Genomic DNA, 12,836 nt, shown 5'->3' with positions numbered 1-12,836 from the left:
ACTCTCATCAGCTGACAGACATGCCAAGCTTTCTTGCAAAGTGGAAGTAAGGCGGGATCAGTCATGGGGAAAGGGCGGTGCTTCAGTGGTAGAGCACATGCTTTGATTGCAGAAGGTCCTGGGGGTCCTCTGCCATCTTTAGTTTGGGTGGGTATGCGGAGCCTGCGGCCAACCAGGTTTGCTAAGACTCCCAGGACCCCTCTGCCACAATGGCCAAGGATCATAGAAGTTATAGTCCTACAAAACTTGGACCCAGCTTCCCCATCTAAAACCCTGAAGAGCAGCAGTCGGTATAACTGTAGATAAGTGGGACACTGGGAGATCTTCCAGATGTACATAAGCATTCATAATTGCCCCTCTATTCCAGGTTCTGGCAGAGGGATGGGGAACCTGTGGTCCTTCAGATGCTGTTGTCTGACTCCAACTCCCATCAACCCTGACCATAATGGCTGATGGGAGTTGGAGTTCAACAGCTTCTAGAGGGCCACCAGTCTTCCAGGACTGAAGGGGGAACCTGTATCGCTCCAGATCATTTTTAGCCAGAGCTCCCACCGTCTCTTATCACCGGCTGCAGCTGACTGCAACTGATAGGTGTTGCAGTCCAGCAACATCTGGAGGGCCAGAGGTTCTCCATCACTGACATATTGCTTCAGGGTCTTTACAATGGTGTATAAATATTGATGGTGATAAACAGAGACACGCCCATGAACAGTTCTGTCCCCCTCAAACTTGTTTCCTTGGGGGACCCCACTTCTTACAGCGTACATGCAAAATTTGTTTTCCCCCCACCACCATGAACCATCTCGTTGAGAGTGATTTTGAAGCTTGGAGACACCCCCCGCCCACAAAGGACTAGAACCTTAACACCAACCTCAGCTCAGCCTCCTGGTGGCTGAGGATACCTCCAGCTTTTGAAATTCGCATTTTGCACCTGGCTATTGTCTACTTGCAACCAAGTTAAGATGCTGACGTCTCCACCATCTGGAGGTGCATGCCTGGGGATCCTTGGGTCCGGACTGTTTTCGCACACTAGCAACACGTCCTCTAGAATTCTATCTATCTGCTCAATCAGAATGAATTTCAGGAACCAAAAAGTCGCATTGAAAAATATACGACTTCTGAGCTGTCTGGTCCAAAAATGGCAACTAGGCATTCCATTTTGGTGACTGTAACCCTGGTCAAAGGAGCCATTTGGCGCTTGGCTTATATATCTAAGTTTCTAGTACTGGATGCCCTGCACCAGGTGTTCCTATCCCACAGTTACGTGGTCTTTGCGGAAACTGAGAGCGCCCCCTGCTGAAAGCTAGAGAAAGGAAATTCCGCTTTGCTCTTCAGCACACTTGGGTGCGGTGCAGCGAACACCTATGCACTCCTGTGGATCACAAATCCTGAAGAGCTCCTGTCAGTCAGGTAGACCTATGGTCCAACTCTGTATGACCAAGCTCCCTAGGTTCAGCGTTAGAAACTGAGGTATATAAGCTAGGCACCAAATGATACGTTGAATTTATGTTGCGGTCACTACAACAGAATGTCTTATTTGCCAGGGAGCTGGGGCTAAATGATCCTCGGGATCTCTTCCAACCCTACAATTCTACAATCTCAGCTACATTGCTTGGCTTGTAGCTTACTCTTCCAACAATTCACTTGTCCCAGTATGCAAGGAAGAGAAGCGCACAGAGTGGAAATGGAAATAGCTATGGACTAAAGCAGAGGTTTTTAAACTGTGGTTTTCGCGGACCCTGCGCCAGTAGCAAAAAGAGCCTGGCAAAACCAGTCTAATTTCGAACACTGCCCTAAAATTCGTGTTTCAAGCAGCCTTTTTGCCTGCAACTCTTGAGGACTGGACGCCTTTAGGGCCCCAGCTCAGCGGCAGTGCAGATGCTCCGCTTGCAGGAGGTCCTGGGTTCGAGTCCTGGCAATGCTAGGTAGGGCTGGGCGAGAGAGGCCTGTCGCCCAAACCCTGCAGGGGCGCCGTCAGTCCACCCCAACGGAGGATAGCTCCCAACCCAGGAATCACGAGGACTAGCACCTTGAGCGTTCCTCCCGACTTGCGCCTGCAGACTACAACCCCCACCGCCCCTAGTCAGCAGTGGTGGAAGCTGTAGTTCTGAGAACCAACCCGATTCGTTCCCAGGAACCCCTTGTGCCTCCCTTCGTGTTCGGGAATCACGAGGACTAGCGCCTCGCAGGGAAGCATCACGAGGGACTGACGGGGAGCCTGAGGATCCGGGCTTCCTCCATGAGGACTAGCGCCCGCCTCACCTCGTCCTCCTTGTGGTTGCGGATGCCGCGCACCAGGTCCTGGAGGTTCTTGTCGAACATGCGGTCGATGCTGCCTTTCACCATCTTCAGCGCCATGGCGGCGGCGGCGCTGAGGGGCGAGCGGGGGGCGGCGGGGGGGGGAGAGGCGGAGGTAAGCGAAGGCGGCGGCGGCGGCGGGCGAAGGCGCCTCACATGCCTCCTTCCCGCCCCTGGCGCTCGCTCTCCCTGGCGGGCCCCGCCGGCGCTGCTCGGAGGGGGCTTCGCGGGGCGGCGGCGGCGGCGGGAAAGAGCCGGAGCGGCGACAAAATGGCCGGCGGTCAGCTGAGGGAGCGCTCGCGCCACGCCCCCTTTCTCCTCCGGCGCGCTTGCGTCACCACGCCGCGCCACGCCGCGGCCCCCCTGCTTCCACGTCCTTCTATAGCTCGGCCAGTTGAGGCGGCGGGTCCTCCTTGCCCATAGAGAGCGAGGGAAGGAGAGGGAGAGGACGTCACGTCCGGTTGGGTGTTTCTAAGCCCACCCCACGCAGGGGCATTCTCCCCCGAGACGAGCCACCTCTATGGTTCGCCCGCTCGGCTTCCGCCATGGCGCTCCCGAAGGGGATTCCTAGGCGTCGCTTTGGCCACGCCCTCTCGCCGTCTTGGCTCCGCCCAGCGGGAGATAGAGCCACGCCCCCAACCTTCCTATGCCTGGTTGTATTGCCCTGTAAAAGATAATGATTATTATTTATTTTTTATACATATATATATATATATATATATATATATAATTTTATTTTATAATTTTTATTTTATAATAATTATTATTAATAATAAAAAGCATGTTTTAATATTTGCGGTATGGCTGATTGATCAATAATTACATGGATGGAGTATTTTTATTTTATAAAAATATCAGAGTGGTTCACAACGATCAACACACAAAAAAGAGAGTAGGTTCGCCTCCCATCCGACTAATTAAACAATCCATAGCCTTTTAAACTCTGGACAGGGTGTTGTTTTGAGGCATCTGATCATAGCCTGCATTTTTAATCAAGGCTTATATTTTGATCAGATTCCTGTATTCTAAAAATGACCTTAAAGAAATATATTTGTAAATGTTTGTATCTCTCATGCCAGGCAGAAACCATACTCTGGCAGCTGTTTATCTTCTTGATCAAGGGCCCCCCTGATCTATAGCAGTGTCTCAGGGTTGTAAAAGGAAATTACAGGCTGGGAACAAAAGGTCACACTGACCATACAAATTATAGAATCATAGAAGAGTTGGAATAGACCATGAGGGCCATTGGGTCCGGACCCCTGCCAGACAGAGAGACGCCATCGGAGCACTCCTGACGTATGGTGGTCGAGCCTTTGCTTAATGACCTCCAAAGAAGGAGATCTTTCATTGATAATGTGTGGGGAGATGAACAAAAAGATATGTTCAGATAAAATTAGCCATCATCTGTTTTGGAGTGAATAGGGCAATAGGGCAAAAGATGAAATGTTAGTTAAGGCGCCTAGTCTAGGGCAAAAGGTTGGTAATTAAGGTGCCTGGTCGAGGTAAATGTAAGATATATGACTACTTATTTGCCAATTATAAATAGAAGGAAATATAGCTCTTTGTCTCCCATAAAAGGTAATAGGAAATGGGTGTATCTTTTATGATTGGTTCTAGCAAACAGCCAATAGGAATTTTAACCAGGCTGATTGGACAGAGGCAGCCAAAGGAGGAGCAAGGGGGCTGGGCTGAGGGAATATAAGTGCTGGCCATAATGGCAGAAGGGCAGGCCAGAGCTTGGTAACCATATACCACTGTGCCTCTTATTTATTTGTCCGACAAATAAATTATTTTAATTTCTCTATTGCTGCGTTGAATATTTCATTCCAGCTAAGCGTTAACCACAAGCAGGGTGCTACATTTTATGGTGCCGCCGTGACTCGGATAAGTGGTCTGCTGGAACGCAGCCCCTTCGCCTTACTGGGCAGGGTACAAGAGGGAGGACCACTGACTGCTTACCCAGCGCGCACTGGAACATTTTTCCAGGGGAACGCAGAAGTCTCGTCTGTCTGATACCCTGCCCACCGACGGCGACGGACCGGGGGGAACCAGAGAAATAAACTGGGAACCAGCTAAGGGTAAGTGCACAAAGGGTTTGGCCCTCCAATTAATTAGGAGGAAGAGAAGTCCTGATCAAACTTCTGCGTCTCAGTAAGGGGAAACTGAGTACGCTACATGGCTGGGTACATCAGATGGTGATCTGGTGTAGGGAAAAGGGAAAGGTTGGGAGGTAGAGTGTGGTGAAGTATCCAGTGCATTGTATGTGTGAGAAAGTACAATCTGTAAGTGTGGAGTGGGTACTACTTCGTTTCTCAGTAAGGCGAGTGTGTGAGTGACTGAGTGGATACTTCACAGGCCCATATAATGGGAGTTGGAGGTTCAAAGGGGGGAAATACACCTCTTGAATGTATGTTAAATAATTTTAAGAAAGCCTTCTCAGGGGCATATGGAGTCAAAATGACGCCAGAGCGCTTGAGAACGTTATGTGAATTAGAGTGGCCGAAACAAAATACTGAATGGCCATCTCAGGGAACCTTTGATATAAATTTAGTAAGCAAACTTTGGACTAACATCGCCAAAGAAACGGGAGGGTGCCCAGAACAATTTTCATATATAGATTCTTGGCTGAGCACATTAAATAAAAATCCTCCATGGATAAGGGAATGCAAAGTCCAACGATGCAAATTATTGGCTGTAAAAGCCGAAGCTAGGAAAGGAATCTTGCCAAATAAACTCAAACCCATTTTTGAGGGACCAGAGGAAGAGGTGTTTCCACCTCCACCCTATGCTCCACATCGAAGGGAGCCTAATCCAAATACTCCACCAGTTGTAACCCCAAGGCAAGAAAGTGGAACGAATAATGGGGGTGGAGTCACAGAACTTGATTCCTTGATAGATTATGATAAATATCTTCAGGAGGCATTGGAGTTCTATAATAAAGCCCAAGCAGAAGTGGTTATTCCACCTGTGAGTCCCAGTAGAACTCCATCTACAGTCTCCTTTAGTGGAACAACTAATTGCCCACCCCAAACCCCTGTACATCCAAATCCTAGAGAATTATTACAGGAGTTACAGGGAGACCTTGATCGGTCAGCAAGCAATACAGCAAGGCGTATAAAGCTGCTAAAAGAACGCCTTGGGACAGATACCATCCCCTATGATTTGAGGCCCCTAGAGCAAAGCGAAGAGAAAGGTCACGTAGTAGCCCCTCTTAGAAGAGTATTTGATGCACTTGAGGAGCCTGTGCTGGTTAACGGGCAACCCAGACCACGGCCACCTCGAACTTCGACCCTCCAGTACATTCCATTCACAACTACGGATCTGATGAATTGGAAAACACACACCCCATCTTTCGCAGAAAAACCTCAGGCTATGATGGACTTGGTGACTTCAATAGTAAATACTCATAGTCCTACTTGGACAGATTGCCGCCAACTCCTGAATACTCTGTTCACCACTGAGGAAAGGAGAGACATAATTGAGAAGGCACAGATATATTTGCGTGAGCAGGCCAGAGTGGGAAATATTTTTAATATTGCCCGTCATCTCCAGGATAACTTTCCTTTGGAAGATCCTAATTGGGATCCAAACAATGCAATTCACCTGGCCAGGCTTACCACCTACCGCCAGACGCTCGTGCAAGGTATCCGCAGGGCATGCCAGAAGCCCACTAATATGTCTAAAGTCTCAGAAGTAGAACAGAAACCTAATGAGAGTCCGGGAGACTTTTTAGAGAGGCTGCAGGAAGCCTATCGTATATGGACTCCTTTTGACCCTGAAGCCCCTGAAAACAGCAGAATGATTACTGCTACATTTGTGGCCCAGTGTGCTTCTGATATTCGTAAGAAAATTCAGAAATCAGAAGGATGGGAAGGGATGCTGATGAGCCAAATTATGGCCATTGCACGCCGAGTTTATCGGAATAGGGATGAGGCTGAGAAACAAGAGAAGAAGAAGTGTCATAAGGAAAATATGATAATGCTGGCCACAGCAGTGATGTGTTACCCATAACACTGTTTCGTGTTTGGTGTGCACCCACAAAAGACTTAAGTTGTCACCTTTTGAGCTCCTGTATGGGAGGCCACCCTCCTTTGTTCAGGATATTCCAGCTGACCTCAAACAAATAGGAGACCATGTGAAACAGGGACAAGTGCAATCTCTCTCCCGTGTTTTTGTCTCTCTTCCGTGTTTTTTTTTGTTGTTGTTTATCTTAACAGGTGGGCCCTCAAGCACACGCCGTGCAGCATTGCCGAGCCGATTCATCAGTTCCAGGCTGGCATAGCGTATGGGTGAAAGAGTGGAAACGTGATCCACTTGCACCTAAGTGGCGTGGACCTTACACCGTCTTGCTCTCTACTCCAACAGCGGTGAAGGTAGCTGAGGTGACCCCCTGGATTCATCACTCCCGTTTGAAGAAGTCCGAAGGCAGTTGGACGTGCAAAGGTGACCCCTCTAATCCTTTTTAAAACTGACTCTCTCCAAAAAACCCCTGTATCTAGCCCTACGGGGAACGGGCTAGGTCACGGGCAACATTAGACGATTGGCCTGCTGCAGCCACAACCTGGAAGCTGGCTGACCTGCGCACGCCTGAAGCTTGAGGAGCGTCTGAACCAGCGATTGTGAACGGGAAGATTCTCTTACACAATTGATTGACTGCCCCCCCCCCTGTGGAACAATTATTAGAGATATTACTCATTGGGGATCCTTGGGATATATGTTTTGGTCTTGGTGGTTCCCCATTTCTGTCACTGGAGGAATTATATTGGGGCTAATATTTTTTTGTTATCACAATAAGGTAATCTTTTGTGGAAGGAATGCATATACTAGACATCAACATGATTTTATTATTAATCCTGATCCCTTGGGAAGGGGAAGGGTCCTTGAATTTGAGCAAATTTGCTAAATATGGATTCCGCCATGACCACAATATGTGGGTAGGCTTAGCTGAGATGGTAGCCAATGTTACAAATAGGACCAATTGTCTTGTTTGCTCTCTTGGGCCAGATGATTCAGAGGGAGGTATGCCCTTATTACCAATACCATTAAATGCCATTGGTATGGTAAGCGAAATGCCACACCAAACAGAAGTACAGAATTTCCCCGGATGGAACTCAACTAAACAATACGAGTTATACCTGTACAAGGGGAATTCTGTGTACATAAATCATCAGAGGCAGCTGATTCTACCATGATAGGCTCTTCTCATTGCCACTATACTTGGGATTATATTAAGAATAGTCAAACCTGGGCAAATGGTACTACCTATCGAACTCGGAATACCTTGCCCTGTGCACCTCCTTTTATTCATGCATGGAAAATGGTGTGGAACATAACTATGACAGAAAAAGGCAATCTAACATACTGCACTGTGAGCTCTATGCCCCTTTTGATATTTCGCCTTATGCACTCCACGTACCAAAAACCTCAGACCCGATGGTTGTGGTGGATATGTGGAGAATGGGCATACAAGAAACTCTCTTCCAAATGGAGTGGGACTTGTTTCCTGGGATGGGTATTACCACCAATGTGGATTATGCCCACTAGCTCAGCCAAGCGTACACGAAGAAACGCTGATATTTCTCATATAGCAGGAGGAAGTACCCAAAGTTGGAGCGATACTGATGATTGGCCACCAGAGCGCATTATAGCCTATTATGAACCTGCCTCCTGGAATCCTGATGAGCTCATACAAGGGGCTCGAGATCCTATTTATAATCTAAACAGAATAATTCGATTGCAAGCAGTAGTGGAACTTGTAACCAATGCAACGGCCCAGAGTTTGAGACTTATTGCACAACAGTTGGATGAAAGTAGAGCCGCCATTTTGCAGCTGAAAATGGGAATGGATTATGTACTTGCCAGGCAGGGAGGCCTATGTGGAGTCTTGAACTTGACAGGGAATGCCTGTTGCTTTAACATTTCTGATAATGGTGAGGCAATCCGTGTGTTGGCCACAAAGATGGAGAATATAGCACATGTCCCAGTACAAACATGGGAAGGATGGGATATGGGATGGCTCACCAATTGGTGATACTATTGTCTTGCTTGTTTTTCTTGACGGTAGTAGTAATGGTTTTGTGTATGGTGCCATGTATCATTTCATGTTCTAGAAGTACAATTAGCAAGATGATTTCAAATGAAACTCTACCTCATATCATGGCCCTATACAGAGCTTTACCTCAGGAATATGATGAAGGTCAAGCTATCAAGGACACTTGGGAAGGTCCTTGAGCTTGAAAGGGGGGAATGAGGCATCTGATCATAGCCTGCATTTTTAATCAAGGCTTATATTTTGATCAGATTCCTGTATTCTAAAAATGACCTTAAAGAAATATATTTGTAAATGTTTGTATCTCTCATGCCAGGCAGAAACCATACTCTGGCAGCTGTTTATCTTCTTGATCAAGGGCCCCCCTGATCTATAGCAGTGTCTCAGGGTTGTAAAAGGAAATTACAGGCTGGGAACAAAAGGTCACACTGACCATACAAATTATAGAATCATAGAAGAGTTGGAATAGACCATGAGGGCCATTGGGTCCGGACCCCTGCCAGACAGAGAGACGCCATCGGAGCACTCCTGACGTATGGTGGTCGAGCCTTTGCTTAATGACCTCCAAAGAAGGAGATCTTTCATTGATAATGTGTGGGGAGATGAACAAAAAGATATGTTCAGATAAAATTAGCCATCATCTGTTTTGGAGTGAATAGGGCAATAGGGCAAAAGATGAAATGTTAGTTAAGGCGCCTAGTCTAGGGCAAAAGGTTGGTAATTAAGGTGCCTGGTCGAGGTAAATGTAAGATATATGACTACTTATTTGCCAATTATAAATAGAAGGAAATATAGCTCTTTGTCTCCCATAAAAGGTAATAGGAAATGGGTATATCTTTTATGATTGGTTCTAGCAAACAGCCAATAGGAATTTTAACCAGGCTGATTGGACAGAGGCAGCCAAAGGAGGAGCAAGGGGGCTGGGCTGAGGGAATATAAGTGCTGGCCATAATGGCAGAAGGGCAGGCCAGAGCTTGGTAACCATATACCACTGTGCCTCTTATTTATTTGTCCGACAAATAAATTATTTTAATTTCTCTATTGCTGCGTTGAATATTTCATTCCAGCTAAGCGTTAACCACAAGCAGGGTGCTACAGTTTTAGTGAGGCATCTGATCATAGCCTGCATTTTTAATCAAGGCTTATATTTTGATCAGATTCCTGTATTCCAAAAATGAGCTTAAATTCACATGTTTCTTTCGAGATGGGAAACCAGCAGGCAAGGTCTTTGTCGCAGGCAAGGTCTTTGTCAGAGGCCCCTTTGGTTTATTGCGGTCATAAAACAGGCTGGGAGCAAAAGGTCACACTGACCATACAAATGATAGAATACAATCAATCAAGGTTGCAAAAACACTGTGCCTCCCATTAAACTTGAGCCACATCTTCCTAAGGTTAAAAAAGCAAGAGCTAATGCAAGCAGCGGCTGGCTGGGGAAGAGGCCTCTCTCTCTCTCTGGAGCTGCTTTGAAGCTTCAGGGAATTTAGAAAACTTAGAGAACCTAGCTTTTATAAAGTTCCTTTTTACTTAAGAAAAGGTCTTTGCTTCTAAAAATCTATATATGTTATGTATGAAATATTGGCTTAAATGTAATTATGCAAAGGATTTAGAAAGTAAGAAATTATAGAATCATAGAAGAGTTGGAATAGACCACGAGGGCCATTGGGTCCGGACCCCTGCCAGACAGAGAGACGCCATCGGAGCACTCCTGACATATGGTTGTCAAGTCTCTGCTTAATGACCTCCAAAGAAGGAGATCTTTCATTGATAATGTGTGGGAAGATGAACAAAAGATCTGTTTTGGAGTGAATAGGGCAATAGGGCAAAAGATGAAATGTTAGTTAAGGCGCCTAGTCTAGGGCAAAAGGTTATCTGGTAATTAAGGTGCCTTGTAGAGGTTAATGGCTGTTTGCCAATTATAAATAGAAGGAAATATAGCTCTTTGTCTCCCATAAAAGGTAATAGGAAATGGGTGTATCTTTTATGATTGGTTCTAGCGAACAGCCAATAGGAATTTTAACCAGGCTGATTGGACAGAGGCAGCCAAAGGAGGAGCAAGGGGGCTGAGCTGAGGGAATATAAGTGCTGGCCATAATGACAGGAGGCCAGGCCAGAGCTTGGTAACCATATACCACTGTGCCTCACATTTATTTGTCTGACAAATAAATTATTATTTTAATTTCTCTATTGCTGCGTTGAATATTTCATTCCAGCTAAGCGTTAACCACAAGCAGGGTGCTACATTTTATGGTGCCGTGACTCGGATAAGTGGTCTGCTGGAACGCAGCCCCTTCGCCTTACTGGGCAGGGTACAAGAGGGAGGACCACTAACTGCTTACCCAGCGCGCACTGGAACATTTTTCCAGGGGAACGCAGAAGTCTCGTCTGTCTGATACCCTGCCCACCGACGGCGACGGACCGGGGGGAACCAGAGAAATAAAGAGGGATCCGCTAAGGGTAAGTGCACAAAGGGGTTTTGGCCCTCCAATTAATTGGGAGGAAGAGAAGTCTTGATCAAACTTCTGCGTCTCAGTAAGGGGAACTGAGTACGCTAGGTGGTTGGGTACATCAGACGGTGGTCTGGTGGAGGAAAAGGGAAAGGTTGGGAAGTAGAGTGTGGTGAAGTATCCAGCGCATTGTATGTGTGAGAAAGTACAATCGTAGCTGACCTGAGTGTGGAGTGGGTAGTACTTCGTTTCCCAGTAAGGCGACTTCACTGGGCAAGGAACCCCACGAAGCGAGTGTGTGAGTGACTGAGTGGATACTTCACAGGGCCATACAATGGGAGTTGGGGGTTCAAAGGGGGAAAATACACCTCTTGAATGTATGTTAAATAATTTTAAGAAAGCCTTCTCAGGAGCATATGGAGTCAAAATGACGCCAGAGCGCTTGAGAACGTTATGTGAATTAGAGTGGCCGAAACAAAATACTGAATGGCCATCTCAGGGAACCTTTGATATAAATTTAGTAAGCAAACTTTGGACTAACATCGCCAAAGAAACGGGAGGGTGCCCAGAACAATTTTCATATATAGATTCTTGGCTGAGCACATTAAATAAAAATCCTCCATGGATAAGGGAATGCAAAGTCCAACGATGCAAATTATTGGCTGTAAAAGCCGAAGCTAGGAAAGGAATCTTGCCAAATAAACTCAAACCCATTTTTGAGGGACCAGAGGAAGAGGTGCTTCCACCTCCACCCTATGCTCCACATCGAAGGGAGCCTAATCCAAATACTCCACCAGTTGTAACCCCAAGGCAAGAAAGTGGAACGAATAATGGGGGTGGAGTCACAGAACTTGATTCCTTGATAGATTATGATAAATATCTTCAGGAGGCATTGGAGTCCTATAATAAAGCCCAAGCAGAAGTGGTTATTCCACCTGTGAGTCCCAGTAGAACTCCATCTACAGTCTCCTTTAGTGGAACAACTAATTGCCCACCCCAAACCCCTGTACATCCAAATCCTAGAGAATTATTACAGGAGTTACAGGGAGACCTTGATCGGTCAGCAAGCAATACAGCCAGGCGTATAAAGCTGCTAAAAGAACGCCTTGGGACAGATACCATCCCCTATGATTTGAGCCCCCTAGAGCAAAGCGAAGAGAAAGGTCACGTAGTAGCCCCTCTTAGAAGAGTATTTGATGCACTTGAGGAGCCTGTGCTGGTTAACGGGCAACCCGGACCACGGCCACCTCGAACTTCGACCCTCCAGTACATTCCATTCACAACTACGGATCTGATGAATTGGAAAACACACACCCCATCTTTCGCAGAAAAACCTCAGGCTATGATGGACTTGGTGACTTCAATAGTAAATACTCATAGTCCTACTTGGACAGATTGCCGCCAACTCCTGAATACTCTGTTCACCACTGAGGAAAGAAGAGACATAATTGAAAAGGCACAGATATATTTGCGTGAGCAGGCCAGAGTGGGAAATATTTTTAATATTGACCGTCATCTCCAGGATAACTTTCCTTTGGAAGATCCTAATTGGGATCCAAACAATGCAATTCACCTGGCCAGGCTTACCACCTACCGCCAGACGCTTGTGCAAGGTATCCGCAGGGCATGCCAGAAGCCCACTAATATGTCTAAAGTCTCAGAAGTAGAACAGAAACCAAATGAGAGTCCGGGAGATTTTTTAGAGAGGCTGCAGGAAGCCTATCGTATATGGACTCCTTTTGACCCTGAAGCCCCTGAAAACAGCAGAATGATTACTGCTACATTTGTGGCCCAGTGTGCTTCTGACATTCGTAAGAAAATTCAGAAATCAGAAGGATGGGAAGGGATGCTGATGAGCCAAATTATGGCCATTGCACGTCGAGTTTATCGGAATAGGGATGAGGCTGAGAAACAAGAGAAGAAGAAGTGTCATAAGGAAAATATGGTGATGCTGGCCACAGCAGTGATGTGTTACCCATAACACTGTTTCGTGTTCGGTGCGCACCCACAAAAAGACTTAAGTTGTCACCTTTTGAGCTCCTGTA

At 46.6% G+C, this 12,836-nt stretch overlaps 1 protein-coding gene and 2 long non-coding RNA genes across 7 annotated transcripts in view; 1 reads left to right on the top strand and 2 right to left on the bottom strand.

The window, feature by feature from the left end:
- Positions 1-2,689, bottom strand: part of AP3D1 (adaptor related protein complex 3 subunit delta 1) — a 47,994-nt gene extending 45,305 nt beyond the window's left edge. For 3 of the 5 annotated variants that reach the window (XR_014543312.1, XM_083594380.1, XM_083594381.1), the window contains exon 1: positions 2,263-2,685. Coding sequence is in view for 4 of the 5 variants with exons in the window: in XM_083594380.1 (XP_083450506.1) it covers positions 2,263-2,358 (96 nt within the window). In the remaining variant the exon portion in view is untranslated. Of the gene's footprint in view, positions 1-2,262 lie in introns of all 5 variants that reach the window. The other 2 variants (XM_083594378.1, XM_083594379.1) reach the window with 2 other exon arrangements.
- A 1,199-nt stretch (positions 2,690-3,888) lies between these two features.
- On the top strand, positions 3,889-11,406 carry LOC310753635. Its single transcript, XR_014543408.1, has 2 exons — positions 3,889-4,584; positions 11,009-11,406. It is a non-coding gene; the product is annotated as an uncharacterized lncRNA (long non-coding RNA).
- Positions 4,581-8,322, bottom strand: LOC310753620. The gene is made up of 3 exons (XR_014543392.1): positions 6,311-8,322; positions 5,745-5,984; positions 4,581-5,701 (listed from the first exon to the last, which is right to left on the bottom strand). It is a non-coding gene; the product is annotated as an uncharacterized lncRNA (long non-coding RNA).
- Positions 11,407-12,836: the final 1,430 nt, after the last annotated feature.

The sequence above is a fragment of the Podarcis filfolensis genome (assembly GCF_964270895.1).
Source record: "Podarcis filfolensis genome assembly, chromosome: 18".
NCBI classification, from domain to species: Eukaryota; Metazoa; Chordata; class Lepidosauria; order Squamata; family Lacertidae; genus Podarcis; species Podarcis filfolensis.
Note: the sequence above shows the minus strand (reverse complement) of the source record. Positions and strands in the feature narration are given on the sequence as shown.